This window comes from Acomys minous, assembly GCF_964271855.1.
Source record: "Acomys minous genome assembly, chromosome: 2".
In the NCBI taxonomy this organism is placed as follows: Eukaryota; Metazoa; Chordata; class Mammalia; order Rodentia; family Muridae; genus Acomys; species Acomys minous.
In genome coordinates, this window is record NC_140484.1 from 89,706,794 (window position 1) to 89,732,897 (window position 26,104).

The 26,104-nt window shown below is 42.9% G+C and overlaps 1 protein-coding gene across 2 annotated transcripts in view; it reads left to right on the forward strand.

Moving 5' to 3' along the window:
* Nucleotides 1-26,104, forward strand: part of NELL1 (neural EGFL like 1) — an 843,592-nt gene that overhangs the window by 218,611 nt on the left and 598,877 nt on the right. For both annotated transcript variants that reach the window (XM_084773584.1, XM_084773585.1), the window contains exons 6-9: nucleotides 11,611-11,683; nucleotides 12,320-12,402; nucleotides 21,368-21,502; nucleotides 22,610-22,712. In XM_084773584.1, the coding sequence (XP_084629710.1) occupies nucleotides 11,611-11,683; nucleotides 12,320-12,402; nucleotides 21,368-21,502; nucleotides 22,610-22,712 (394 nt within the window). The remainder of the gene's footprint in view (nucleotides 1-11,610; nucleotides 11,684-12,319; nucleotides 12,403-21,367; nucleotides 21,503-22,609; nucleotides 22,713-26,104) is intronic.

The following is a 26,104-nucleotide window of genomic DNA, read 5'->3' on the forward strand; positions in this document are numbered from 1 at the left end:
AAAACAAAAACACATTCTTATAATATTCCTCTATTTTTAAAGAAACCAAAATTACAGAATTCTCACTCCAGGATTCATTTTTTGGGTGAGTCTTTTGTGTTTGTTCTTGTTACCAGGCAGACTGCATGCATTCCGTCCACGCCTTGCCCTGACTCTCTGTTAGAGTTTCATGGGAGGAGTTTCTTTTAATCCTGACCATTTTGACATTGTTTTACCACATACCCATGGCTGAGAGAAAGATCAATATTTGAAGTACAGTTCCTATTGAATATGAGTTGCTTTGATGCTGTTGCAAATTTGAAAACTAAGTTAAACTGTGGAAAGGTGGGGACTTTCTGTAGTCTTTAAAAATGAGTGAGTACAGAGTTTAGAAAATTAGAGAGTGGGTTATCCAGTGTTCTCTAGAGGTACAGAATTTATAGGATGAATGCACATAAGTGGGGGCTTATCAAATTGGCTCACAGCATGCAGTCTGGGTAGTTTGACAGTGTCTGTTTCACTGCACATGAAAGGCCAAGAACCCGGTAGCTGCTCAGGCCTTGAGGCTGTATGTCTCCAGTTTCCGTCTGGCACAGAAGCCCTGGAGGATTCCTGGTCAGCCACTTGTCTTCAGTTTATGTTGGAATCCTGGACACATTGGTTCTAATAGTGGTGACACAATGCCACAGCAATCGAATAGATGGGCTTGCCAGTGAGAGTGAAGGCAAGCCAACTAAAAGAAATTATTTTTTCTCCATGTTTTTTTTTTAAATCTGGGCTGCCACCAAACGGTGCCATTCAGAGTTAGGATGGGTTGTTCTGCTTCAAACAATCTGCTTAAGAAAATCCCTCACAGGGGTGCCTAACGTCTTTGGTTTTCATTGATTCCAGATGCAGACAAGATTAGCCATTACAGACATCTTACTTGTAAAGTGATAAGTCTGTCACAGAGGCAATGCAGATTGAATATGCGTATGCATTAAAGGCACCTGGCCTGTAAGAAGCTGCATGGCAACAGTCCATCCTGCTTCTCTTATGCACGTTATACTGAGCTTCACATCACACTGTAGAGCATATGCATTTATTGTATTTGGGGGACCTCTGTTTTAGTTAGGGGGATTTGACTGAGAGAACAGTCAACCCTACCTATCACAGCCTTGGAGTGTATGACTCTCTTGGGCATGAGGAATCTTGGGCATCAGAGCTTACATTCACAGAGAGGGCACAGAAAGGACTTGAAGGGGACATGAAGAGAACACAGAGAAGACACGAAGAGGATACAGAAAAGCCATGGAGATGACACCAAAGGAACACAGAGAGGACATGGAGAAGATACAGGGCACAGAGAGAAGATGGGGAGGATGTGAAGAGTTCTGAGCCTGGACAGTTGTTCGCTACAGATGCGGGATGTGGGATGTGGGTGAGAGAACCAATGACTTAATGCTTTTGAGGCTCCAGACTTCTGTTCTTCATCATTCCCTAAGTTAATTATACCTGGCACTCAGAGAATCCTAATGAGGTAGTGATTATTCTCTGCATTGTTCAGGTTAGTCAATGGGACTGGAGATTAAGCGTTCTGCCAACCCCACACAGCCCATAAGTGATGGAGATGAGATTTAAGCCTAGGGTTTTCCACCCTACAGTCTGATCATTCATCCAACAGGTATTTATTATAGGCTTCATGGGCGTGCGGCAGCACACACTTGCTTCAGTCCTGATTGGAGATGCATCTCACCTGACTGTACCATGTTTCATGGATGTGATGAGATGTATTGTTTTATTCTGAATTTCCAGGGGGTGAAGAGCAGTTGTTTCTTGGGGGAAGAATATGAAGAGGCTGGCTGTTTCACACAGCCCTTTTTCCTGTGGAGCGGGGTGGTTCTCTTGCCTTCCAGCAGTGGTGTGAACAGTATTCAGTGGGGGTTCTCATGGGGGTCTCAAATTTCATGTCCTCTTTAGAATTCTGGGCACTAGACAATGCTCCTGGCCACCCGCTGGTGAGGTGTGATGACTTGGGTATGGGAAATATGTCAGCGTCTCGTTATAGAAATAACCTCTTGATTAATTCAGTGCTGCAGAACTCTGCCTGAAGAAGAGGCAGCCACGTCCTGAGCATCAGCACATCTTAGGGCTTTGCACATTTATCCTTGGGATGCTGCCTCCCAGGCCCAAGACACACACCTGCTTTATTGCTGTGGAGTTAAATGCCTACGATATGTTTTAGGCTAAAATAACCGCATTCTCCATTTTAAAATATTAATGTGTCACTTCCTAGGCAAAGAAAAAAAAATCAAGAGTATCTCATGTGTCAAGCTCTGGTGCAGCCTCACAGACAGTGTGATAACAGTCTTACAGATTAAGGAACATAGGATGGAGGCAAGCAATTGGTGAGGGACACACAGGCCTCTGTGCCATGCCACTGATGAGTCTCCTTGGAAACATAGACACAACCATGGCATTTCTGTACTTTAAAACAATGCCTTTCAGAGGAGATAGCTATCCAGTATGTAGAGACATGGTTGTCATAGATTTTCGTTGCTGATATGCTTGGCCACCCACTCAATTTCCCTGTCATGCATTTTAGCTGTTTGTGCTCTTATTTCAGAGTGTTAGACATAATAACTAACCCTAGATGAACTGCAGTGAATTGAGGAAGCTGCAGGTGGTTGATGGGGCTGGAGCTACAGCTTAGTAGGTAGGGACCTTACATTCAGTGCATAGATTCCTGCGTTCAGTGTCTAGTACGGCATAAACCTGGATTAGTGGCTCACACCTGTAATGCCAGCACTTGAGAGGTGGATGCCACAGGATCAGAAGTTTAAGGTCATGCTCAACTTGCTGTAGGAGTCCTGAGGCCAGCCTGGACTACTCCTCAAGAAATCTAAGAGGAGTGAGGGTAAAGAGACAGATGAGAGAGTAAATGTTCTGACAGCTTCTAAATAGCTCAGGTCTGGGGGAGGATTCCCACCCAAAGTGTTTTGCATAGGTCGTGGTTGGTTCCTTTCTCCCCTGAAAGTCTTTACTTTCCCCCTTTTATTTTGTTTAAATCCCATCAAGGGTTTCTTGTTCTCCAGGCTGGATGACACTGGACTTCTGATCCTCTCTCTTGTAATCCCAAATTCTGGGATTCTGGGCACACTCCACCAAGCCTGCCATTATGCGGTGCTGGGAATTTCACCCAGGGCTTCATGCTTGCAAGCGAACACTCTACCAAGGACATCCCAGCCCTGAGACATCTCTTACCTGGTCATCTCTCTCTCTTTTAACAGCTGAACTGACACAGCAAAGTAAAATTGATTACAACTTTTCCCCCTAATGCAGCAGCTGTTGTTTTCTCACCTCAGCTGCTTCCCACAATCCTGCAGATGGTAAACATATGTTTATAGGCACAAAGCAAAGGAAGCTATGTCGGATCGCTCCCATTCTTAATTCCTGTTTCCCTTTCATGCGGAAAGCTGGAATCGTAGCACCGGAAAGTGTATACATCTATGGATTAATATTTCTCTGCGTTAAGACTTTGGAAACAGCAGGGCAGCTAATGATATGCTAATGAGCTGACAGTTTTTATGGATCATAATGAAAGTCGACAAGTGTCTTTCTTGGTTTTTAATGCAAAGCTGGGACATTTCATTCACTGTCTTCAGGGCAGAGACAGGCGATGGGTTGCATCTTCAAAATGCTGCTCACCAGCCAGCTCTTGCCGTCCATGATCCTCTTGTCAAAGCTTGGGTCTCTGCCAGTTTATAAACAGAACACATCTTCATCCATATACTTACATGCCTGGCAGGAAATGCTCCCTCCTGCTTTTCCTTTCCCTTTCAGAGCAATTTGTTTCAGTGTTTTTAGCACACAAGAACCCAGTTTCTTCGATGTAAACAGAGATCTGCAGGGAAATAGAAGCGTTAAAAATGAATTAGCATTTGTTTGGCCTTAAAACATCTTTCATTTGTGTTAGAGCGCTGCTGAGTGTCAAAGAGGGTTTGCTAATCTCAGTTATCCCATAGGTAAGAGTTTCTTAATGGCATGGTTTTCTGATTTCTTATTATATCTTTCTATTTTTCTTTTCAAACAACAACAACAGAAATGTTGGAAAGAATGGGAGTTAGTTTCATGAACATGAACCTTAAAATCTCAAAGTGTATCACTTATTGGTGGGAACGTATTTTTTCCGTTTCATGGTGAGCTGGCTGCAGGAGGTAGAGTTGGCAACAGGTGGAAAGGAAGAGAGAGATGCTCCTTCCCTGCCTTCCATCCGTACCAAAGGCAAGCACTTACTAATGTGGGCTCTGTACTCTAGGACTTCACTGAGGTTTAGCTTCCCCTACAAAGAGCAAATTAGTCACGGAAATGTGATGGCTGTGTGTGTGTGAAGGCGGGCCACCTAGAAGCAGCTCTTCGTTTCCGTGTTTAAAACTGCTTCAGCCGAAGGTTGCCATCAAATGCGAACAACTTGCTAGACATTGGGCAGTGAAGTAAGCTATCACCACTTCAGTAAGAGGAGCTCTTTGCAGCCCTGTCTCCCGTGGTGATGCCACTGTGGGGCTCCTCTAGGGTTTGCGTTTTAAGCTTTGGCATCCTGTGGCACCAGGATGTCCTGGCTTGGGGTTAGAAGACCTATACTGTTTGGTTAAGAATCCCAGCACTCAGGAGGCAGAGGCAAGCGGATCAATGTGAGTTCAAGGCCAGCCTGGTCTACAAAGCAAGTCCAGAGAAGCCAAGGCTACACAGAGAAACCTTGTCTTGAAAAACCAAAAAAGCTGTTTGGTCTTTTGACCATCATTCCTCAGAATCACCTAGAGAAACTCTTACAAACGCAGACTCCTGACTCCATTCCAACCCCACTGAAGTGGAATCTAGTAGGCGTGGTCTGGGCCTGAGAACCTTTAGTAAATACTCAAGGTATTACAGGGTTAAGGAAGCTAAAATTTGAGACAGTTTGCCCTGATAAATAATGCTAATTAAGACATAAGTAATAAGGTCAACTCAGGCCAGCTAACCCAGGCCCAGGATGCTGCTGAAATAAACAAGAGGCCCACTGTGTTGTATTAGACATAGTCCCAGGACACTGCAATTTCAGATGCGCTTGGATACACTTTAAGGTAAATGAGGAGTAATGGGGAATTCCGTCTTTTACCTCTTATCTCTTTGAGAGAAGTTGCAGTACCAGAAGGCTCCTTTTTGTCTATAGAAACCCTCACAGGTGAATTTTTGTGTGGACAAATAAAGTTAAGGGAGGTTTAAAAAATTTTTTTTGTTATTAAAGTTTACCATCATATTTATAAAGCTTAGCTAAGTGGTTTAAAAAATTCAGTTTACTTTATTTATTTTTAGCATAGCCAATATCTATCCTGTCACTATCCTGGTTAGTTTTGTCCACTTGGCACAACAGAGTCGCCTGGGAGGAGGAAACCTCAATTGAGGATTTGCCTCCAGCTGCTTGACCTGTGGGCATGTCTGTGGGACATTTTCTTAATTGATAACTGACATCAGAGGGTCCAGCCCACTGTGGGTGGTACTATGCCTAAACAGGTGGACCTAGACTGTATAGGGAATGTAGCTGAGCAAACCAAGGAAACAGCACTCCTCCATGGTCTTTGTTTCGGCTTATCTGGAAGATAGACTGAAACCTATGAGCCAAATCACCCTTTCCTCCCAAATTCTGTGTTTTATCACTACAAAGGGAAGCTAACTAGGATTGAAATTGGTACCAGAGAGTGGGTTATTGCTGTGGTGGATCCTGATCATGTTGGGTTTTGGGAGGATTGTTGGAAGGCCTTTGAAGCTTTGGGCTAGAAAAATCTGTTGAGTACTCAAGCTTAGTAGGCTGCCCTATGGAAGTGTGATAGATAAAAATGTTGAAATAAATGCAGACCATGGAGGCCTAGCTTCTGAAATTTCAGAGGAATGTTTGAGAGACCCTCACAGATTGTACTGGGGCTGTTTGTGTGTTAAGGTTGACTTAAGAAAAAGAGGTTGCCAGTTTGAGAAGGAGACAAGAAGTGGGCATAGGAGAGGTTGGAGGGAAGAAAGGAAAGGTGATGAACCAGCCTGCCTCCATCTGAGGCTTACAAGTCATTTTATAGTAAAGACAAACTAGGCCTATTCTTGTTTATGATTAAACCTCTGTTTCTCAAGGATTTGGTTATGTCCAACCTGTCACCTTGACTATCAATGATTCTGTATTGTTTGTTCCAGGAAATGGAAACTCTGTCTTTGTTTCAAAAGTTATTGTAACCATCTTGCCACCCTACCTTTATTTCAAAAGGTTGTTATAACTACCTTGTTTGGCTACCTGTTGTTATGACTACTTTGTTACAAGCCCCTTGCAATCATGTCTTTGTTTCAGGAGGTTATTATGGTTCTGTTCTGCTCCTGTAACTCTGCCTATTTGGCATGCCAAATTTCCCATTTGGAAACCTAATACCCATAAGCTTTGAAAACCTTGTCTTCCTTATATCCAAGGCCAACCTCTTGAACTCTATCTTAGGGGGAGGCAGCCCATGTATGTGAAAAGAAAAGCTTGCTTTAATTAGCTGGGTATGATGATTTGAGTCAATGGTCTTACTCCTCACTTTGGGATTAACAAAGGGGTAAATGATATGGTTCTATTTTAAGAAAAATATATTTAAAATAGATGTTTATAAATCACAATCAATCAATTTTTGTAAGAAAAAACCCTGTAGGGAAAAAATGAAACCTTTGCTGTATCAGGGCAACAGATGCTGGTAAACTAGGGCTAAAAAAATTAGATGTGATTATTAAGAGATGAGCATCATGGAGTAGAAATCTCCTGAGAATTCTCTAGTATCTTCTCAATGTCAGCACGTAGAAGCTGTAGTCAAGAGAATGACAAGGCTATATCTCAAGCTGGCAGCCAAATTTGGTGATTTTGGTGGCATGGATGCTACAGGATCCAAGAAGTCATTGAGAGCAGCTGAACCTTGATACTTTGTGGCACCACTGGAATTTCCCTGAAGAGAGGTCATCTGTGAAGGTGCAGCCTTAGTTGCAGTGTGGACCCAAAGACTGAAGGGATCATGGAGAGAAGTTGAACCTTGTCCCTGAGAGGACAGGAAAAGCCATTGGTGAAGACGCAGCTTCACTTGTAGTGGAAACCCCAGCATATTGCTGATGACAAGACCATGGGACAATCATCAAGGACAACATAGGTGTGGAGTGGAGTTAGCCTATGAGACAAACTGTGTATGCTGTGGCAGAATTGGAGAACTTGAGGTACCAAGGCCCTTTGGAGCCCAGAAGATTGTGAGTGAGTTTCAGATGTCAGACATTGAGCTACAGGGATTTGGAGCTACACTACTGGACTTTTGTTTAAGAATGCTTGCTTTTATGCCCCAGTTCTTCAATTTTGGAGAAAGTATTCAACTTTTTATTTTTACCAGAACTCACCATTTTGGTCTTTAAGAAAAAAAAATTGAACTTTTAAACTGATGAAAAATTTAAAGACTGTGGGACCTTTGAGGTTGGACTGTGTTTTCTATTGTGGTAGCAACATGAAATCTTAAGGACACATATGAAGGGAAAAGTGGTAGTTTCATGGTGGTGTGTTTGTGTATAAAGTTCACAAGGAGTCAATTGTGCTATTTAGTTTTTTCCATACTGATGGAAGTTTCAATCAAAGAGTTACCTACATCAGACTGTCCTGTTGGGCATGCCTGTGAGACTTTTTTTTCTTACTAATCAATGTAGGAGAGTGCAGCCCATTGCAGGCAGTACCACCCCTCAACAGATGGGCCTGGGCTATATGAAAAAGCAGGCCGAGCTAAGTAATCCAGGGAAACAGCTTTCTTCCCTGTTTTCTGCTTCAGTTCTTGCCCCCAGTTTCCTTCTTTTACTTCCCTTGATGATAGACATTTATGACAAATAAACCCTTTACTCCCTCAAGTTGTTGTTGGTCAGAATGTTTTATTACAGTATCAAAAATCAAACTGGGATAGTTCAGTCCCATGTCACCAGTATCTGAGCACTGCATGATTAGTATGGTGAGTCAATGCAAAAGCTTCTGTTCTCACATGTGCACATTTACACCCACATTTCCGTCATTCACACAAATTATACTCACACTTCTGTGGGGACATATGCATCCTTACATCCACACTTCCGTGCGCTAAATGAGTGTTGATCGCTATACTTTGTTGGGGCAGATGCACATTTATCATTACACTCTGGTGAGTTACATTTATACTCATATTTCTGTCAGTTACATATGTGCACACCCACACATCTGTGGCTCACATGCACACATGCATAATCAACATCAACACTTCTGTGGCTCACGCACAAGTATACACCTATCCTTTTGTGAGTTGCAGTTGGCATTGCTGTCCTATCTCAGCTTTCTTTTAACCCAGCATCGATTTGTATCCATTCTGCATCAAGTTAACATCTTGATTTATGTGGCAAGAACAAGTTTTCATGCCCACGTGTGGGCTGACCCCTATGCTTTTTTTCTTAGAAAAAAATACCAAGTGCTTTGGGTTTTGTGTTAATGAGCATTGGAAAGCTGTCAGTTCTTACTTCAGGTTTTATTCAAGTCAATATCGCTGACCTTCACCTAATGATCTGTCACACACACACACACACACACACACACACACACACACACACACACACCTGAGATCAAAAGTGGAAAAACAGAAACAAGAAAGGGTGGGAGGAAGTAGTTTGTAACTTATCTTTTATCTAAGATGAGTAAGATCACTTCAAAGAAGACCAAGGAAAGCCCTGGAAAGCCCTAGATTGTTATTAGGCTAATAGATGCTGCATTTTTTTTTCAGTGTGCTTTTCCTTTTTTTGTGGGGTAAAGCTAATTTATATAAAAGATGTTTTCAATTGAGAACCTTTCCAATGTGTGTTGTAACCTCTTCGGACAGGAGTGGATGGATCGCTCCTGGCACATGTGTGTCTTCTGCACATTTCTACATCACGAAGATTGACCAGTACTCTTGCTTTGTCTGGATGTCTCTTTAGCAATAAAATATCCCTTGATACAGAAAACCTCATCTTGGAAAAAAAAAAAACAGGATGGCTGGTTATTCTAAATCTGTCTAGGATCTATCTGATTACACAGGTATTTTTTTTTAAAAAGCATTAAAATTTAATATATTTTTTATTTGTATCTTAAAGTATATTGTGTTTCTATCATATGTAATAGTCTACAACTTTTAGTAAATGCACACAGTAATGATCTCTTTATGGTATTTTACATATGTATATTATTCTATGTATGTTCAATGTCTTTGTACATTTTCTCCCTACCTTCTCTTTCCCCCTATAGTTTTCCTTCTACCCCACAAATGTAGCCTTCTTCTGCCATTGTACATCTGTCACACACAGACATCCTGCACACAAGAGACCATTCAACAGTTGCCGTTTCCTTTTCTTCTCATTATTTTCTGTTGTCCCATCCTTCACTTAGACCCGTTTTTCCTCCCCCCGCCACAGTCCTATTCAGCTTTCTTATAGACAGATGTTTTCTAGCATGACGTTTAATTTTCAACAATGGTCTGTTCTTTAATGGAAATCTATAGTTCTGTCTATATAAGCATACTTCTATGCTGATGCCGTATACGTAAATGGAAAGGCAATTAAAAACTGAGTCTCATAGGTGGCAGTGCAGATTCAGATGCCTGTTAAATTAACCCAAATCTTGGGTTAGAGCGATTGTTAGTTTCTGGGTTCAGCATTTCCCTTCCAGACGATTGATGCTCAGAGAAGATTGTGCCTTTCTTGTGCAGTCTGCACAGTAAGAAAGAGTCAAGATCTAGAACTTCGCTTCCCTTGACTTTTAAGCATAGATTTTTAGTTCCAATGTGTTTGAAAGTTGCCCTGCCTCTTGAAACAATTGTCTGACTCTGAAAGATGTGGCATCTTTGGGCTTGAGAGAAGCTGTCTCAGGTTGTGTTGATTGCTGCATGAGGTTATGAATTAATAGTGGGAAGCAGTGGCCGGTTCCTCTCCCATGGTGAAGCCATCTCCCCTCATGATCATAAGCATTGCTTCTTTTTAAAAATTTTTTAATATTTTTTTAATTTATTAACATTACATCTCAGTTGTTAGCCTGTCCCTTGTATCCTCCCATTTCTCCCTCTCTCCTGCTTTCCCCCTACTCCCTTCCCCTATGACTGTGACTGAGGGGGATTTCCTCCCCCTGTATATACTCATAGGGTATCAAGACTTTTCTTGGTAACCTGCTATCCTTCCTCTGAGTGCCAGCAGGCCTCCCCATCCAGGGGACGTGGTCAAAAATGGGGCACCAGAGTTCGTGATGCACTGCTTCTTGCTCAGAGAAAATGAGGTTCAGAAGTGTGTACACTTCTGATGTTGGTGTTACCTATTCCTGTTATTTCTATTAATATTTCCAATTAAAATTTATCTTGAAATAAGAAGGTGAAAGCAGCACATGCTGATTGCTTTGTTTAGTAGGCATGCACATAAATGTTAAATGTTAGTTTCTCCAAAGACTTACACCCTATCTGAAGTCAATATTTTATTTATAGATGAAGCTCAATATTCTGAGGCAGAGTCCGCATCTACCATCTGTTCTCTTCTATCTTTTCCATTAGATCTAGGGGGGAGGGCTCTAAAAACAGAATCTTAAATTTAACTTGAAAAATCCCAAAGCTGAGCCAATGTTTTCAATGAGTGATCAGTCCCTGATGACTGTCTTACACTTGGTCTTTTTTTTTTTTTCCAGACTGAATCGTAGAATTAAAATGGACTTTCTCCTCAGAGATGTTGATCAGGCTTTAACATGCCCGTAAAGACTCAGTGTTGTTCAATTAGTTGAGGAGAGAAAATTGTTGCTTATTTTTCTTTGGTGTCTAATTTTATTTCCGTAACTAAATGCACCAATAAATGTCTTTATTGGGATTAAGAGCGGGGCTCAGTAGGTGAGGCGCTTGCTGTATAAGCCTGAGGCCTGCACCTAATAAATACGAAATGCGTTTGCAAGCCTGCCTGACATCCCAGCACATGAGAGGTGGATACAGGATCCCCAGAGCCAGTTGGCTAGCTAGAACAGCCACAGGGGGTCAAGGTTCAAGTAAGGGATGCTGCCTCAATACATACAAATTGAAGAAGATGCCTGATATCAAACCCCGACTCTGCAGTCATACGGGCACACATACGTGCACATACACCTTCCTCCTTATGCCCATGCTCATGCAGACAGTGTGCACACATGTACAAACACTGTATACATACATATGCAAATGAGAATTTTTTATTATATTTGTTCTTATATTAAAAAAACAAACAAACAAGCCTTGTAAATCAGCATTACTCAATGTCCCAGAATGATTAGGGCGTAAAAGAGAGTTTTCATTCCACCGTGGCTTTTTAATTTGATGGTTTATGGATGCAGATACCTCCTAATGCACCCTTGCTGTTGTTCTCACGGGCATCTACCAGAATGAATTAACCATGACCTTCTCAAGATGAATGTACAAAGGATTTCTAGACAAGGGTGATTTGGGACGGTGCTGACCAAGGCTGACTCGCCTTCTGGGTAAACCAGTCTTCCTAAACACAATCTGGCCTACATGGATGCGGAGCTGCACAGGGCCCCCCGGCAACTGTCATCTTGATTTTTGCTTATCTCTTCTTTGTTAGGGAATCATCCAGGATGGCAAGATCATCTTCATGCCGAACGGGTTCATCACACAGTGTCCCAACCTCAATCGCAGTAAGTGGCACTTAGACATTTCTGAATTTAATATTGTGTGACTTGCTCCTAGTGTCAGACAGAAACATCTGGAAGGATACGCAGAAATTATTTAAGATTGACTTTGGAGGAGATGAAGACAGTAAAAGGATTATCTGTCATAGATATTACTGTGTCTTCAAGTTTGAAAAAAGATTTTGTTATTTTAGAATTACAATTTGAAGGTAAGAAAGGATTAGACAATGGGTTCTCTATGTTAGAACAAATAAATATATTTAATATAATTATATAAATGTATATTTAATTTAAGAATATATTTCTCAAAAAATTATTCTTTAAATTTTTGACCTGGGTATGAGTCACTCTTAGAAATTTCCTTCTTTTTTTTTTCAGTTATTTTTCAATACATATGAAGATTTAGTTTAAAAATATCATGTTCTTTTCAGTTAATGGCCTCCTTCTTTTCATGTTATTATTATTAGTAAGAGTGAGGGAAACAGTATCAGGACCAGAGATCTTCTGTCATTTCCCTCAAATTTTGACCTCAAGAAAGCAAAAACCCTTGTGTAGTTATATAACTCTTGTTGAAATTTCTCTCTCTCTTTCATTTGAGCACAAGATCAACAGCTACTTTCTGTTGTTTTTTTTTTTATTGAGCTTGCCCAACATGCAGCGATTTCCTGAGCCTGGTTCAAGGAATAATGGATTTACAAGAGCTTTTGGCCAAGATGACTGCAAAAGTAGGTGTCTAAATTCACTGATATTACGTCTCTCGTCTCTCTGTCCTACCTGGCATCCAGAGCAATATGTTTTAATGGAAACACTTTCAGCTGGGCATGTGCAAAGTGCTATGACAAAATGTTTCATTCTTGCTTGAAATGGGACTGCCCATGGTAAACACAACTATCGAGGTCTTTGATACAGTTGGGCTGTATCACAGTGGCTTTCTGGGAAGCGCTGGGAAACGGAATGCAGCCTGTGTCACTGTAGGTTCCTTGTGAATGAAAAGGAAATTTGCCCAGTGGCTAGGAGAGCAGTAACAATAAGAGATGATGTATGGGCAGAGTCACTGCAGCTTGGGAGCTAATGCGTTTTGGATGTAAGAATAATTGGCAATAATCAGGAGGGTCAAACAGCTATCCCAGGCAGATATCTGTCATGGGAAGGCATTTCATCAAGCTTCTAATATGTGACTCATTGTCAGATTGGTCCTGAGTTAAACGGAGGGGCAAAGACACCTTCGCACTTCATCGTTTATGCAGCAGACATTGTGTGTGGCTCTGGGATGTTCCCAGGCCCCTTGTTAGACACGAAATGGCAATGATGAACAAAACAACCCCTCAGAAATGTTCATGTTGAGTCGATGAGCCCCAGATGTAAATAACTAGGTCCTCTCATATGTATTCATGAAGCATGGTTTCACATGAAAAGCCAAAGCCTTGTAGAAAAGGGCACTGGGAAAAAAAAAAAAGAAAGAAACGAAATGAAACAAAACAAAACAGAACAAAATAGAAAATGCTGTTGTTATGGTCGTAATCACTCCTGGACATGGATTCTTGCCTAGGGCAAAAGAAGAATTAGGTTGGGCCTGAGAGACATTATACTCCGCAAAAGTAAGAATTTTAATGACAGTGAAATGAAACATTAGTCCCCTTCCACCTGTGGCTGACTGCTGCTGGCCCTCAGTGGTGGCAAGTGGCTATGTGTGTGTGTGGATGTGGGCCAGAGACGAGGAGCCACAGATCAAGGCTGAGACAACCTTTCTATCTCAGACTAGACTTTTGGTCAAGACATCTTTGTGCTTGTGTGCGTGTGTGCCTGTGTGTGTGCATGTGCATGTGCGTGTGCGCCTGTGTGTGTGCATGTGCATGTGCGTGTGCGTGTGCGTGTGCATGTGTGTGTGTGTGTGTGCATGTAGGTGGGTGCATCCATGCATAAGTGTAAATGCTGAAAATCAATATTGCCATTTCCCCCGAGTCACTTTCCACCTTAGCTTTTGAGACAGTGTCTCGCTATACCTGGAGCTTGCCTATCAACTGTATTGGTTGCCTAGTGAGCCCCAGAAACCCTCCTGTCTCTGCAACCCCATTGCTGATATAATCAGGCCAACACAGCTGCCTCTTTACCCGGGCAATGGAAATATAAAGTCAGGTCTTGAAGTCTGCACACTAAGCACGGAAGCTACCAAACTATCTTCCAAGTGCCCCAACCAAATCCTCTTTTTCTTTTTTCTGGAAAAGAGAGAAAATACTTTTATAAAGAGAAAGATGGAGTCTGAAGCAGGAGTCCTAAAACATTAGCTTTTCACCTTCAGTGTGTGGAGGAAATTTGAGTCGCAGGCAATTATTCGCCAGTTCAGCTTGTGGCACACAGAGGCTTTTATGTGGCATTGTCTGCAGCAGCTTGATCTCAATACTGGTAATTATATTTTAGCATGCTAGCACATTTTTAGAACAAGACACGTGCCACTCAGCCTCAGGTGGTGGCTGGCCCCCGTTCTCAGCCCCAGGAATGCTCTTTTCTTTCCCATTCTCTCCCATTGTGGGCAATGCCATTTTTTCCCTTTTGAACTGTGCATGGTCTCAGAGCCATGAGGAACTCTAACCTTCAAACATTATTATATAAAATGGGAGTTGGTGAAGTGGAAGACATTTAATTGTGGGAAATTATAAGATAAAAATAGTTTCATTCACCTTCTAAACCTGCTACCTTTGTGCTTTGTGGATGTATAAGTCTGTTCCTCCCAAACTAGATAGATGTGTAATCCTGCAAGGGACTTCTTCCATTTTCACTGCATTGTTTGGAGTCCATGGTAATATAGAATGGGAACTGGACACAGAGGGACACACACACACACACACACACACACACACACACACACACACACACATCTAACTAGCCAATTGTGAGCTTTTAGAGGCTAAGAGGTGAAATTTAGGATACTATATATCCTAAATTTAGGAATTTAGGAAACTATATTTTATTAAAATATAATTGTGTATAACCTAAAATGCAACCATTGAAAATGAGAAAACCATTCTTAGCTTACAGGCTGTACAAAAATAAATGGCAGATGAGATTTAGCCTGTGGAACTTGAGTTCTCAGCCATTGATGTGGAATAAACGGGAAACTTATACATTAGGTAAATGTATTGAGCAGTCTCTATATGTCTGGCCCAACGCTTATCTCTTATGTGTGCTATCCCCTTAATTCTCCAAATAGTTCTGAGGGTATAGTTCAGTGTGTTAGCATACTTCCCAGAGGGGAAGACTGAGGGTCAGGATGGGTAGGTAGCCAGCTCTTCCTGAGACAGTGGAAGACAGATCCAAGACCAGAGCCCAAGATTCTTGATCTTGATATTCTGGACACATCGAAGACAAGTTTATGGTTAGAGAAAAGAGCATTGTAAAGAGGAATAAGATAAAATGTGAAGAAGGGAAGAGGTGCGTATTAAGAGGTGGATAGCAAGAGGATGAAGGCCTCAGGAAAGAGAAGGAATTAAAGAAAGGACCACGTCACAGAGCCACGCCCACCCTCAGAGTCACTGTAGGGAGTGAATGCAGAGCAGCAGCCTGCAACCACTGGGGAGGAGGAAGTCTCAGGCAGGAACAAGACCATTTACCTCTCCCTTTGCCTCTGAACTGCTTGTTTTCTTTGGAAACTGGTGGTTCTTTGAGCCCTGGGTTGACATTGTGTATGCTCCTGCAAAGATGATGAGGACCTTTCTGTTTATCTCACCTGACTGCACAGAAGCACTCTCCCAGCCTAGGGCCGCCAAGGCGAAGGCTGTGGGAGGAATTTGTAAAGAATTTCCCAAGAATAAGGTTTTCTCCCTCCTGCCAGTGGTAAAATAGGAACAGGACGCTTTTCTGTGATTTGTAAGGCTTCCCCTTTCTGTGCTATGTGCAAGGGTTACTTTCTTTTCATCCACTCACAGTTGAGGGTGTAACCTTTCACAGCCTCACTTTTGCACAGAAGTTTTCCTTAAGGGTCATGTGTAGACTATATTGTCTATCTATTCTCCTTTTCTTCCTATGCAACCATCAAGATGGGAGCCCAAGGGCTCTGTGCTTCGGTAGAAACCTTCAGGGTATGGTTGGGTTTGGTGCTTGCTGGTCACCTGGGTTTCCTTCTCTCATTTTGCTTTAGCTTTTGTGTCTTTCTTTTGAGCTGCATCAATGGTGACTTTTGAGATTTTTACTTATGTGTTAGACACAGGATTTTAGTTCATCCAAACAGAGAAGTCCTTCAGGGCATCTGATCTACCATCTTGGTGGAAACAACTCATCATTTATCCTGTGGGCAGATTGAAGGATATGGAGTCTGGAGATGTGAGGCCAACTGGATGTTAAATACGGTTCCAAAGATGCAAAGAGAATTGGATGGCATCAAGTCTAGTTGGAGACAGGGTTTGTCTTCAATTAAGTAAACCTGGTGTGACAAGTGTTAGCGGGTGTGACTGGAGCTGGGCCTGGGTTACCCAGCAGCTATGAATAAGACACAAATGTAATTAGAGAGCTCAGGGCAGAGATGGGGACAGGACTTTGCAATCATACCGATCTGATCCTCAGCCACCTTTTCTCATTCTTGTGGGTGTTCCTAGTCTTGAACAAGCTATTGGACTTTTCCAGCTGCCACATCCCGATCTGTAGAGATAATTAGTCCTGACATCAGCCTAGGAGCTTTGGTACAGGATAGAAGATGTACATTCAGTGAGCTTTGGCTGCTATTCATACTGGTAAACCAGGAAAGACCAGTAGTCTCTAGGGAAATGCACACCTTCCTCAGTGGTTAGACATCACAGACACCAGTGACGTCTCCTGGGTGCTGTGGGGACTTCCATCTACAGCAGGAACAGAAAGGACTTGAAAAGATATTTCATATGTAGCTTTCCTGACCTGGGTCGTAGTAGAAACCTTGGAGTCCTCCTGGAGAGCAAGTCCAGGACGCAGTGCCACCCCTGGTCCTGAGTTGATTAAAAAAGAAAGCCGAGCAAGCCCTGAGAGGAAGTGAGTGAATAGCACCCATCCACGGACTCTACATCAGTTCCTGCCTTCAGGCTCCCACTTTGGATTTGCCTTGGCTTCTGTTCATGATAGACAGTAAACTATATGGCGAAACGAACTTTCTCTTCTCAAGCTGCTTTTGGTTCTGGTCTTTCTCACCACCAGTGAAAAGTAACTAAAACATTGTCTTCTCAAGAGTGACTTAATTTCCTTATATGACTGTCTCCACTTGCATCCATTTTATCTATCCATTGCTTTGTTGTTTAAAATGTTGGTTGGTTCTACAACTTAGCTTTGTGAACAGTGGTGCAGAGGACATTGACATGCAGGTCTTCCTGGGATGTGTTGATGTTGAGTCTTTTGGGTAATTACTGAGAAGTGGCATAGCTTGGTCATATAGTACATCTGCTTTACGGAAGTCCGACACTGGTTTCCATAGTAACTGGACTAGCGCATGCTCTCACTCTGTAAGGCTCCCTTTTATCTGCACCCTCCCCAGCTGTTGCTTTTACTTGTGTTCTTGTTAGCTGCCCTTCTGACTGGCATGAGCTGAGCTCTCTCACCCTATCCCTCACATTTTCAGAAGTCTGAAGATTGTGACCAGTTGACAAATAAAAGCGACCACACTCACAATGGGGGCAAATGTTTTCTCATATCCTTATTGGCCATTTGTACCCCATCCCTTGATGAAGGTCTTTTCCTTCATTAAGCCTATATGTTGGTATTTTTGGTGTTTAGTTTGTGGAGTTCTGTGACACTGAGTTCTGATGTTCATCAGGGCCAGCTAGACTTTCTATGACTGGCAATTCCTTTTGAAAATTACATTTACTTACATATTTCTGTTTACAGGCACGCATGTGCATGTGGCACAATGCCTATGTGCTGGTCAGATAAGCACCGAGGTTCCTTCCTTCTATCATGTGCTTTCTGAAACTCAGTTCTTCATGCTCGGCAGCAAGCAGCTTTACTTGTTACACCAGCTCGCCAGCTCCTAGGGTTGGGATTCCTTGATTACTTCTGTTTCACTCTCTGAAATCCGTGTAGGCAAATCAAGTCCCACTTAGAGTGGCATTTCAAGCTAGGGCATATTTCCTTCTGAGGCCTTTCTTGTTTGAGGAACTCAGTGATGATTTTTCCAATTAAGCTTGCAGGCTTACCAGTGGAAGATTTACATTTTTCTCCCATCTGTATGACACACACCAAATAGTACTTGAAAGCAAAAAGGCAATCTACTCTATGACTAACGTACCCGGACCCATTCATTGACCTCTTCCTGTGAAAAAGCCCTCCTGTGCTGTCTGTCTTCGAGTGTGTAGAGCCAGGAATAAATGATTCAGCCCATGTGGCTTAGATAAGGGCAAGAACAAAGGCAAACAAGACAGAAATGCAGACCTGAAACCGTATCTGTTTGGGATCTCAGGCATTTTCAGAGAGAGGCAGTTGTGTAGAAATAGCTTTTGAAAATGAATTTGTATAAATTCAGAATGCTCCCACCAATAGCAGCAAATGTAATTCATTTCTTTCTGACTCAGAGCTGTTTGTCTCCTTTATTGTTGTTATAGGATTTAGCAGGGGGAAAGAAGGCAAGATTACATATTAAATGCCTTTGAAAAATTAGATTTTTTTTTAATCTTAATATCCCTTTGCCTTTGTTATCTGCCTGTTACACCCTCCTTATTATAAAGGTTAGGGATTTTTTCCATGTTGCTAGAAAGAACTAAACATATTAAAAGTCAAGAGACAGTTCAGACAGGGAAACAAAATGCACCACATTAGAAGTGAAGTTTTCTCAGGTCTGGAGTCTCACGGGTGGACATAGCTCAGCTTTGTTGGATGGGCATCAGCCCCTGCAAAAGGCTGACCTCAGGTAAGTGCCCATGTCACAGAACTTCAGCAGATAGAGCTCCCTCTCAGATCATGGGGTCTTCAAGGACTTTCCTTCCTGGTGTCACACAGACACTGGACTTGCTCCAGACTTTCAGAGTGAGGGCACACACACACTGCCTGTCGAGATCACAGCCCCCCATAGGAGCCACCTTCAGCAGGCGTGCCTAGCTCACCTCTGTTTTTGTTGGAACTACTGGGGCTAATACACGGAATAAAAGTAGTGAGTGATGAGCTGTCGTTTCATTATCTTTGATGTATGTGTGGTTTGGTTATTTAACCTCAGCAGACTCTTGGAAGTATATTTTATCTGTGCTTCCTAAAGAATTCCCAACGATCTTAATTACCATAGATTCTAGAAACTCTATAATTAGGCCGGAGCTTTAAGTAAAATGCAAAGCTTTGGGAGATCATACATATTAGAAAGACCTGTAGGAAGTTCAAAGCGAGTCAGTCAGTTCTTAGCTCCAGGGTGAACATGGACCATGTAGGTAGTTAAGGGGCCTGCTTTCTCTGTGGTTTGCCATCTCACCAGCAACAAAGGCCACATTCCCCTGAGAAATTACAAGTGCTTGGAGGAAAAGGATGAAAGAAGCGGCCTCAAATGACCGTCCCATAGCTTAGAATTACACATGGCCTCTGTTTTCAGAAAGTAATGCCGTTTAAAGGCATGGGGAAAGGCCATGAAACTGACTGTGTGCTGTGCCTCGTTTTCTCCAGTGGTGTAGCCCCTGATGGGTTGCTCTTGCACCAGTTAACCTCCCACCTATGCTTGGATGAGAAACTACAGATAAACTCAGTGGGTCACACATAGAGAGACCACATGGAAACAGGAGGTGGCCTTGCTGAGAAGAAGGGTTCGGGGCGGGGGCAATGAGGGAGGAGAACGGGGCATGTGTGAAGATGACTAAATTCGTTATAGAAATGTATAGAACTGTTTCACAATAAAAATATTGACAAAAGGAAGATGGTGAGACTGGTTGTTTCCCAGGCTCACCATGATACCCAAAGTATTGGCTTGAAAAAAGTCATCGTTGGAGCAAAGGTTACTCGAGTCTCTAAGGGGAACACGTGCAAGGCATTGGAACTGTAGGTGTGACTTAGAAGGAAAAGAGAACTTAGGAGTTGGTACTTGATTCTTGTGAGGACACTCTTCATGTGAGGGAAGTAGGAGATGGGGAGGCTGAGTCAGTCTTCCATATGGATGTCACAATGGATACCCCACACCTCAGGTGTTCGTTGATTTTCCTTGTCTTTCTTTTTCTTCTCTCCTTCCTTCTTCCTTCTCTTCTCCCTCCCTCCCTTCTTCCTTCTCTTCCCCTCCCTCCCTTCTTCCCCCCTCCCTCCCTCCCTCTCCCCACCCTCCCTCCCTCCCTCCTTCCCTTCCTTCCTTTTCTGGTGATGCCATGGAGGAAAACAGGCTTCGCACATGCCAGGCAGGTGCTCTCCCACTGAGCAGCATTTCAGCTCTAGGCTGTGTTTTTGAAGGAAAACTTCAGTAAGCTAGATGGCTAAATGAAGATCAGTTAAGAATTGGAGACACATGCAGAGGTGCTTTTAATTAAACCTAGTGAGGCCAGGGATACCTTAGATGCCCAAAGGTAACACTTGCCCGGACTGGGGTCAAGGGCAAGGTGAAACCATGAGGACCTCAGCTGTCTTATGGTAAGGCTTGTTTAGGATGAGGTCAAAGAAAAAACATCCAAGAGGGGAAAGGAGAAGGTTTTTTTTTTTAAATTCCATATCAAGAGGATTGTTTCAGACATGCTAAGCTGACTCCAAAGCAGCTTTCACTGGAGGGTGATGAGTGTGCCAGCCCCCGAGATAATCATGCTCTGGGCTTCCATGAGGCTGCATGAGCTGTCTTTTCCCTTCGAATGTAGGTAGATTAAGACTCTGGTTAATAGCAATGAAAAACTTTCCCAGAGAAGTGTGTGTGTGTGTGTGTGTGTGTGTGTGTGTGTGTGTGTGTGTGTGTGTGTGTGTGTGCCCTTGAACTAGGAGCCCATCGCTTCACTAGTTTGGCTAATGAACTTCAGAGATCTGTCTCCATCTTCCTCACATCATGGCTACAGACAACTGCTGCACCCAGCTTTGACCTGGGAGCTGGGGATGGAACTCATGACGTCGTGCTTACCTGGCACACACTGTACTTACTGAGCCATCCCTGTTCCTTTCCCATAAGCAAGCAAGCAAAGGAGCACACAAACAAAAACTCCTCATCTCAGCTGGGGGTGGTGGTGGTTCTTGTTTTCCTGGTCTTCCTCTGAGTGTTCAGATGCATTTCAGGGTATTCTGTGTGGGGACACTGACCTGACACTTAGCTCTCTAGTGGTTTTCTTTTCTTGCTGCAAGTCCCCAGAATTTTCATCCAAAGGGAAGTTATGTCTTCGCTCTTGCAAACTGCACAGAGAGGACGTGGGAGACAGATGTGAGTGCACCAGGCTGCTCAATTAAATCTCTACTCACCATCCTAATCAGCTCCCGAGATCACCCTCATTGCCAGCACATCTGTGTGGTTTGCGCTATAAGCACACGCTGTCATGGATACCCACGAGGCACCAGAGATGTCATTTAATGTCTCATTTGATGTTCATTAGACCACGGGAGACAACATGTCTTCAATTTAGTGTGATTTTTTTACCTTTGTGAAAACTAGAAAATAGATTCTTCTAAGAATCAGCAAATTACTCAGCAAATTTTTTTTCTCTCTCTCTCCCTGCTTGGATAATTTTTTCCCCCTTCTTACTATTAGCTTTGCTGGGACAGTACAATTGAATCACACAAATTACACTCACTAAATCTTTTCTGCAGCTGAATTATGCAGAGACAAGACTTGGTCAACTGGAAAATTGCCACTGTGAGAAGACCTGCCAAGTGAGCGGGCTGCTCTACAGGGACCAAGACTCCTGGGTGGATGGTGACAACTGCAGGAACTGCACATGCAAAGTAAGTCCCTAGCTAAAGTCTTCTCATCCAGGCACAGGTCTCGCGGGACAGAGTGTGGCTCGGCTACTTAGCACATACGCTGCGCCCTTTGTACCGACTCTCCTTTACTAACTGCAGCGATTCCCAAATACTGGAAACGGAAGTCTACTTCTTTAGATACGCTTTGATCTAACTTTGTGTTTAGGTAGCTTACTATCTGGACTTTGAGAGTCAGGGTTGGAGGGAGGCAGAACCTTCCTTTGATTTCCAGACTTAACAGGCGCTTTATTCCCTGCTTCTTTCTCCTAGAGTACATAGGATTTAATTTCACTATTTTTAATTATGTGTACTCATGTTTGCCTCTGCGTGTGAGGGTGGTGCGTGTGACTGTAGGTTGTCCCAGGAGCCACTAGTGTTCCAGTTCCTCTGGGGCTAGAGTTACAAGTGCTTATGAGTTACCCAACATGAGTGCTGGGAAGTGAACCCAGAACCCACGAAAGGGCGGTATGCACTCTTAAGGGCTGAGTCACCTTTCTAGGTCCCCTCCCCACCACAAACTTTTAACAGTTTAATTAATCTCCCAAGGTTTGTATTATAATCGTGCAAGATGTCTATTCCTAAAAACTACAGATGCCCCTCCTCTCTTTGCCCTAAAGAATATCCATCATCTGCAGACTCCTCCAGCTTCAGAAAAATCAGAAGAACCCCACCTCTAAATTAGTATGTAAACCCTGCCCTGTTGAAGTTACTTGATAAATATCTAAAGAATGCCATTGTTTGTGCAGGAAAACACCAAATGGATTGTTAGAGCCTTAAAAGTGATTGACAGGGTCTGCGAAAGGTGTTATTTATATTCTCACAGAAATAGGCTTTTTGTTTTCTGCCTAATCTACTTAGTCCACATGGGTGGATGGTTGAAGCCAGCGATGTTTATCAGAAAAGTAATTGAGGTGACGCAGGTTCATTCGGGCTGGAGAGAACACTTTATTTGTGGCTATGGAGGAGCCTGGGTATTCTCCACACTGCTGTGTCTCCTGAGGTTCTGGAGAAGAGAGATGAACTTTTTCAGAAACAGGCTTGTTCAGCGGACACCTCAAGGCCCCTTTCTCTCTGTCTTTCCCTTCTCAGAGTGGTGCAGTGGAGTGCCGAAGGATGTCCTGTCCGCCACTCAACTGTTCCCCAGACTCGCTTCCTGTGCACATTTCCGGCCAGTGTTGTAAAGTCTGCAGGCGTAAGTACTCTCCGAGGGTCAGAATGATCCTCTGTGCTTTTTTGAGTTATTTCTTTTCCTCTCCTTCAGGACCCAGCTAACATTTAGGAATTAAAGTGGTGACAGCTGATCTGATACCGGATAAGCAGGGCTGAACATTTCCATCCCTGTCATTGCAGCGGACACTGAGGTGCAGGCTTCCCCTCTTCAGACATGGCCCTGCACCCACCCTAATCACTGTCCCCCATTTCTTATGTCTGAAGTGACCAAGTCGCTTCTCCAGGCTCAAACACCAGATTGGACTTGAAGTGTGAATGCACAACACCCAAGTTTACGTGGCTCAGTCTTCTAGTTTTGAAGTTAAGGGACAAACTCTGCACTTAGTTTTTCTGAGGCTTTGGGCATATCTGTTGTTATTAGGGTACTTTTATGGGAAATTAATTTAAAACACTGAAACATTTTTTTTTTCTTCATTGGCCAATCCAAGTACTGATGATTTTAAAAATGCCTTTCCAGGTTAGAGAGCTGGCTCAGTGGCTAAGACCACTTGCTGCTCTTGCAGAGGACTCAGATTCAACTGTCAGCACGCACATGGCATCTCATGCTATCTGTCACTCCAGTTCTAAGGGAAGTGACACCTCCTTTTGGTCTCTCCAGGCCTTGGTACTAACATGTCGCACATACATATATACAGGCACCCGTGTGTGTACATTAAAAAAAAAATCTTAAAATTTACCCTTCACCACCATTGCAGAGGACACTATTTACAATGAGACAGTGAGATGAACGCAAGGTAAACTAAGAGTGAGAGACTGCTGCACGCGCCCGCTGTATGATGATGGGTTATGCTGGACAGCTCTGCTCAATAAATCAAGTAGCACACCACATGCTGGCGAGGATGTGAAGAGAGAGGAACACACCTTCATTGCTGGTGGGAATGCAGACAAGTGCAGCCACTTTGGAAACCTGTCTGGAGCTATCTCAGAAAACTGGGAATAGGGCTTCCTCAGGACCCAGCTATTCCACTCCTTGGAATATACCCAGAAGATGCTCCAGCACACAACAAGAAAATTCGCTCAACCATGTTCATAGCAGCCTTATTCATAATAGCCAGAACATGGAAACAGCCTAAGTGTCCCTCACTAGAAGAATGGATAAAGAAATTGTGGTACATATACACTATGGAATACTACTCAGCTATTAAAAACAAGGAATTCCTGAAATTTATGGATAAATGGATTGAGCTAGAAATGATCACAATGAGTGAGTTAACCCAGAAGTAGAAAGACTCAAATGGTTTATACTCACTTATATCTGCATATTAGCCCAAGGGGCATGTCCCACGAAAGCCTTCACTTACCAGGAAACGGAGACAGAGGGGAGGACATTCTATTGGGACTCTAGATGAGAGAAGCATGGGAGAAGAGCAAAGTAGAAGGATCCAGGGGGTCCTAGAAACCTATAAGAAGAACATTATGATCGGCAGATTTGGGCCCAGGGGTCCCGCTCAAACTATGGCACCAGCCAAGGTCAATACAGGCCGTAAACTACAAACCCCTACCCAGATCTAGCCAATGGACAGGACATTCTCCACAGTTGAGTGGAGAGTGGGGTATGACTTTCACATGTACTCTGGTGCCTCATATTTGACCATGTCCCCTGGAGGAGGAGACCTGGTGGCACTCAGAGGAAGGATAGCAGGTTACCAAGAAGAGATCCTATGAGCATATACAGGAGGAGGAAATCCCTCTCAGGCACAGTCATAGGGGAGGGGAATAAGGGGAAAATGGGAGGGAGGGAAGAATGGGAGGATACAAGGGATGTGATAACCATTGAGATGTAACAAGAATAAATTAATAAGAAAAATTAAAAAAGATAAAAATATCTTAGAAAAAATAAATCAAGTAGCATATTCTAAACATCCCATTTTACTAGAAGCTCAGGCATAAGGGAATCAGTTTCCCAAGGCCACAAGGCTATCGAGCTTTGCTGAATACAAACCCTCTAGGTTTTTCATAAAAAATGCATAAGATGTACAGAGAAAACTTCTGGGTAGAAATGTGGCAGTCGAGCTGGGGGCTACCTACCCTGCAGTCCCACAGTGGGAACACAGAGTAGAGTAGTTAGGAATCCGAAGCCACCCTCAGCTAGGTAGTTTGAGTTTGAGGCTTGCCTAGCTACATGAGACTCTGTTTCAAAAAATGACAACGGCAAAACAACACCCCAGACAAAAAAAGCAGGCAGGCAGGCAGGCAAACAAATGGGACTTACATATTCTACTTTGATGACTTAACCATCATCACCTAAACGCATCCACATACCTGTAAAGACAACGGATCTTAGAGTTTCAGGTTCCCAGTGTTTTCCTGTTACATGTAACCACTTCCAAGTTCTCAAAAGTCTAGGTTGTTTTCCAGTTTTCACTGTTATAAGGGGCTCTATGATAATGCGTTTCATACAGAAACACTTTTTTGATTATTTTGAATTTCCTTAGTATAAGATCATCCAACGGAGAATGATCGAGCTGCGAACGGACACTAGGAAGACTATGATGCTGTGCATTTATTTAAAGGGGGTCGGGGTAGGTACATGCGGGAGTCAGAGGGCAACTTGTGGCCATCAGTTCTCACTTTCCATCGTGTGTGTTCAGGGAATGAACTCATATCCGCCTTGGCAATCAGTGACTTTACCTGCTGAGCCATCTTGCTGGCCTTCAAGACATTTGTTACATATAATTAATTTCTCTTTATTATATATGAGAGAGATGGGCATTTTTCTGTATTCCAGCGCACTTGAGAAGTGCCAAGCTATGAGATGGTCCCAGAAAGTTGTTCCCTTTTCCCAAGGTGCTGAGGCACAACCTAATGACAATGGTAGAGTTTTGTATTTATGTGGAGTTCAGACCACATTGGTTGGAAAGAGGCCATCTTCTCAGTGAGTCTCAGCGATGCTTTGATGTGGTCAGAGGTTAAGTGAGAGGGAATACAAATGCAATAAATTAATATTGAATATACCTCTAAAGTTAAAGGCTTGATAACTTCTGGCCTGAAAGATCTTTTATTTCTTTCTGGTCTTTACATAGACCTCTCCTTAGGTACTTTTGGGTTTGGATGTCTGGAATAATTGTGAAAGAGCCTTCCCTACACCAAAGAAGCTCCCCATGAGCCAGGTTGCAGCATCCAAACAAGTTGCAGCATCCAAACCCGAAGTGTGACAGTTTTAGTGCTATGTACACACATGCATTTTTAGGGATGCTTCATAGGCAACAGCTTAACAGGGTACTTAGGAATGAGAAGTTTTTTAGGTGTCTGAGTAAGAATCTACATATCAGAGGAAAACACACATGTAAAATCATGGAATTGAACAGAATTGGTGTTTTGATTTAATAATTAAATCCACTGTGTGGCCGGCTC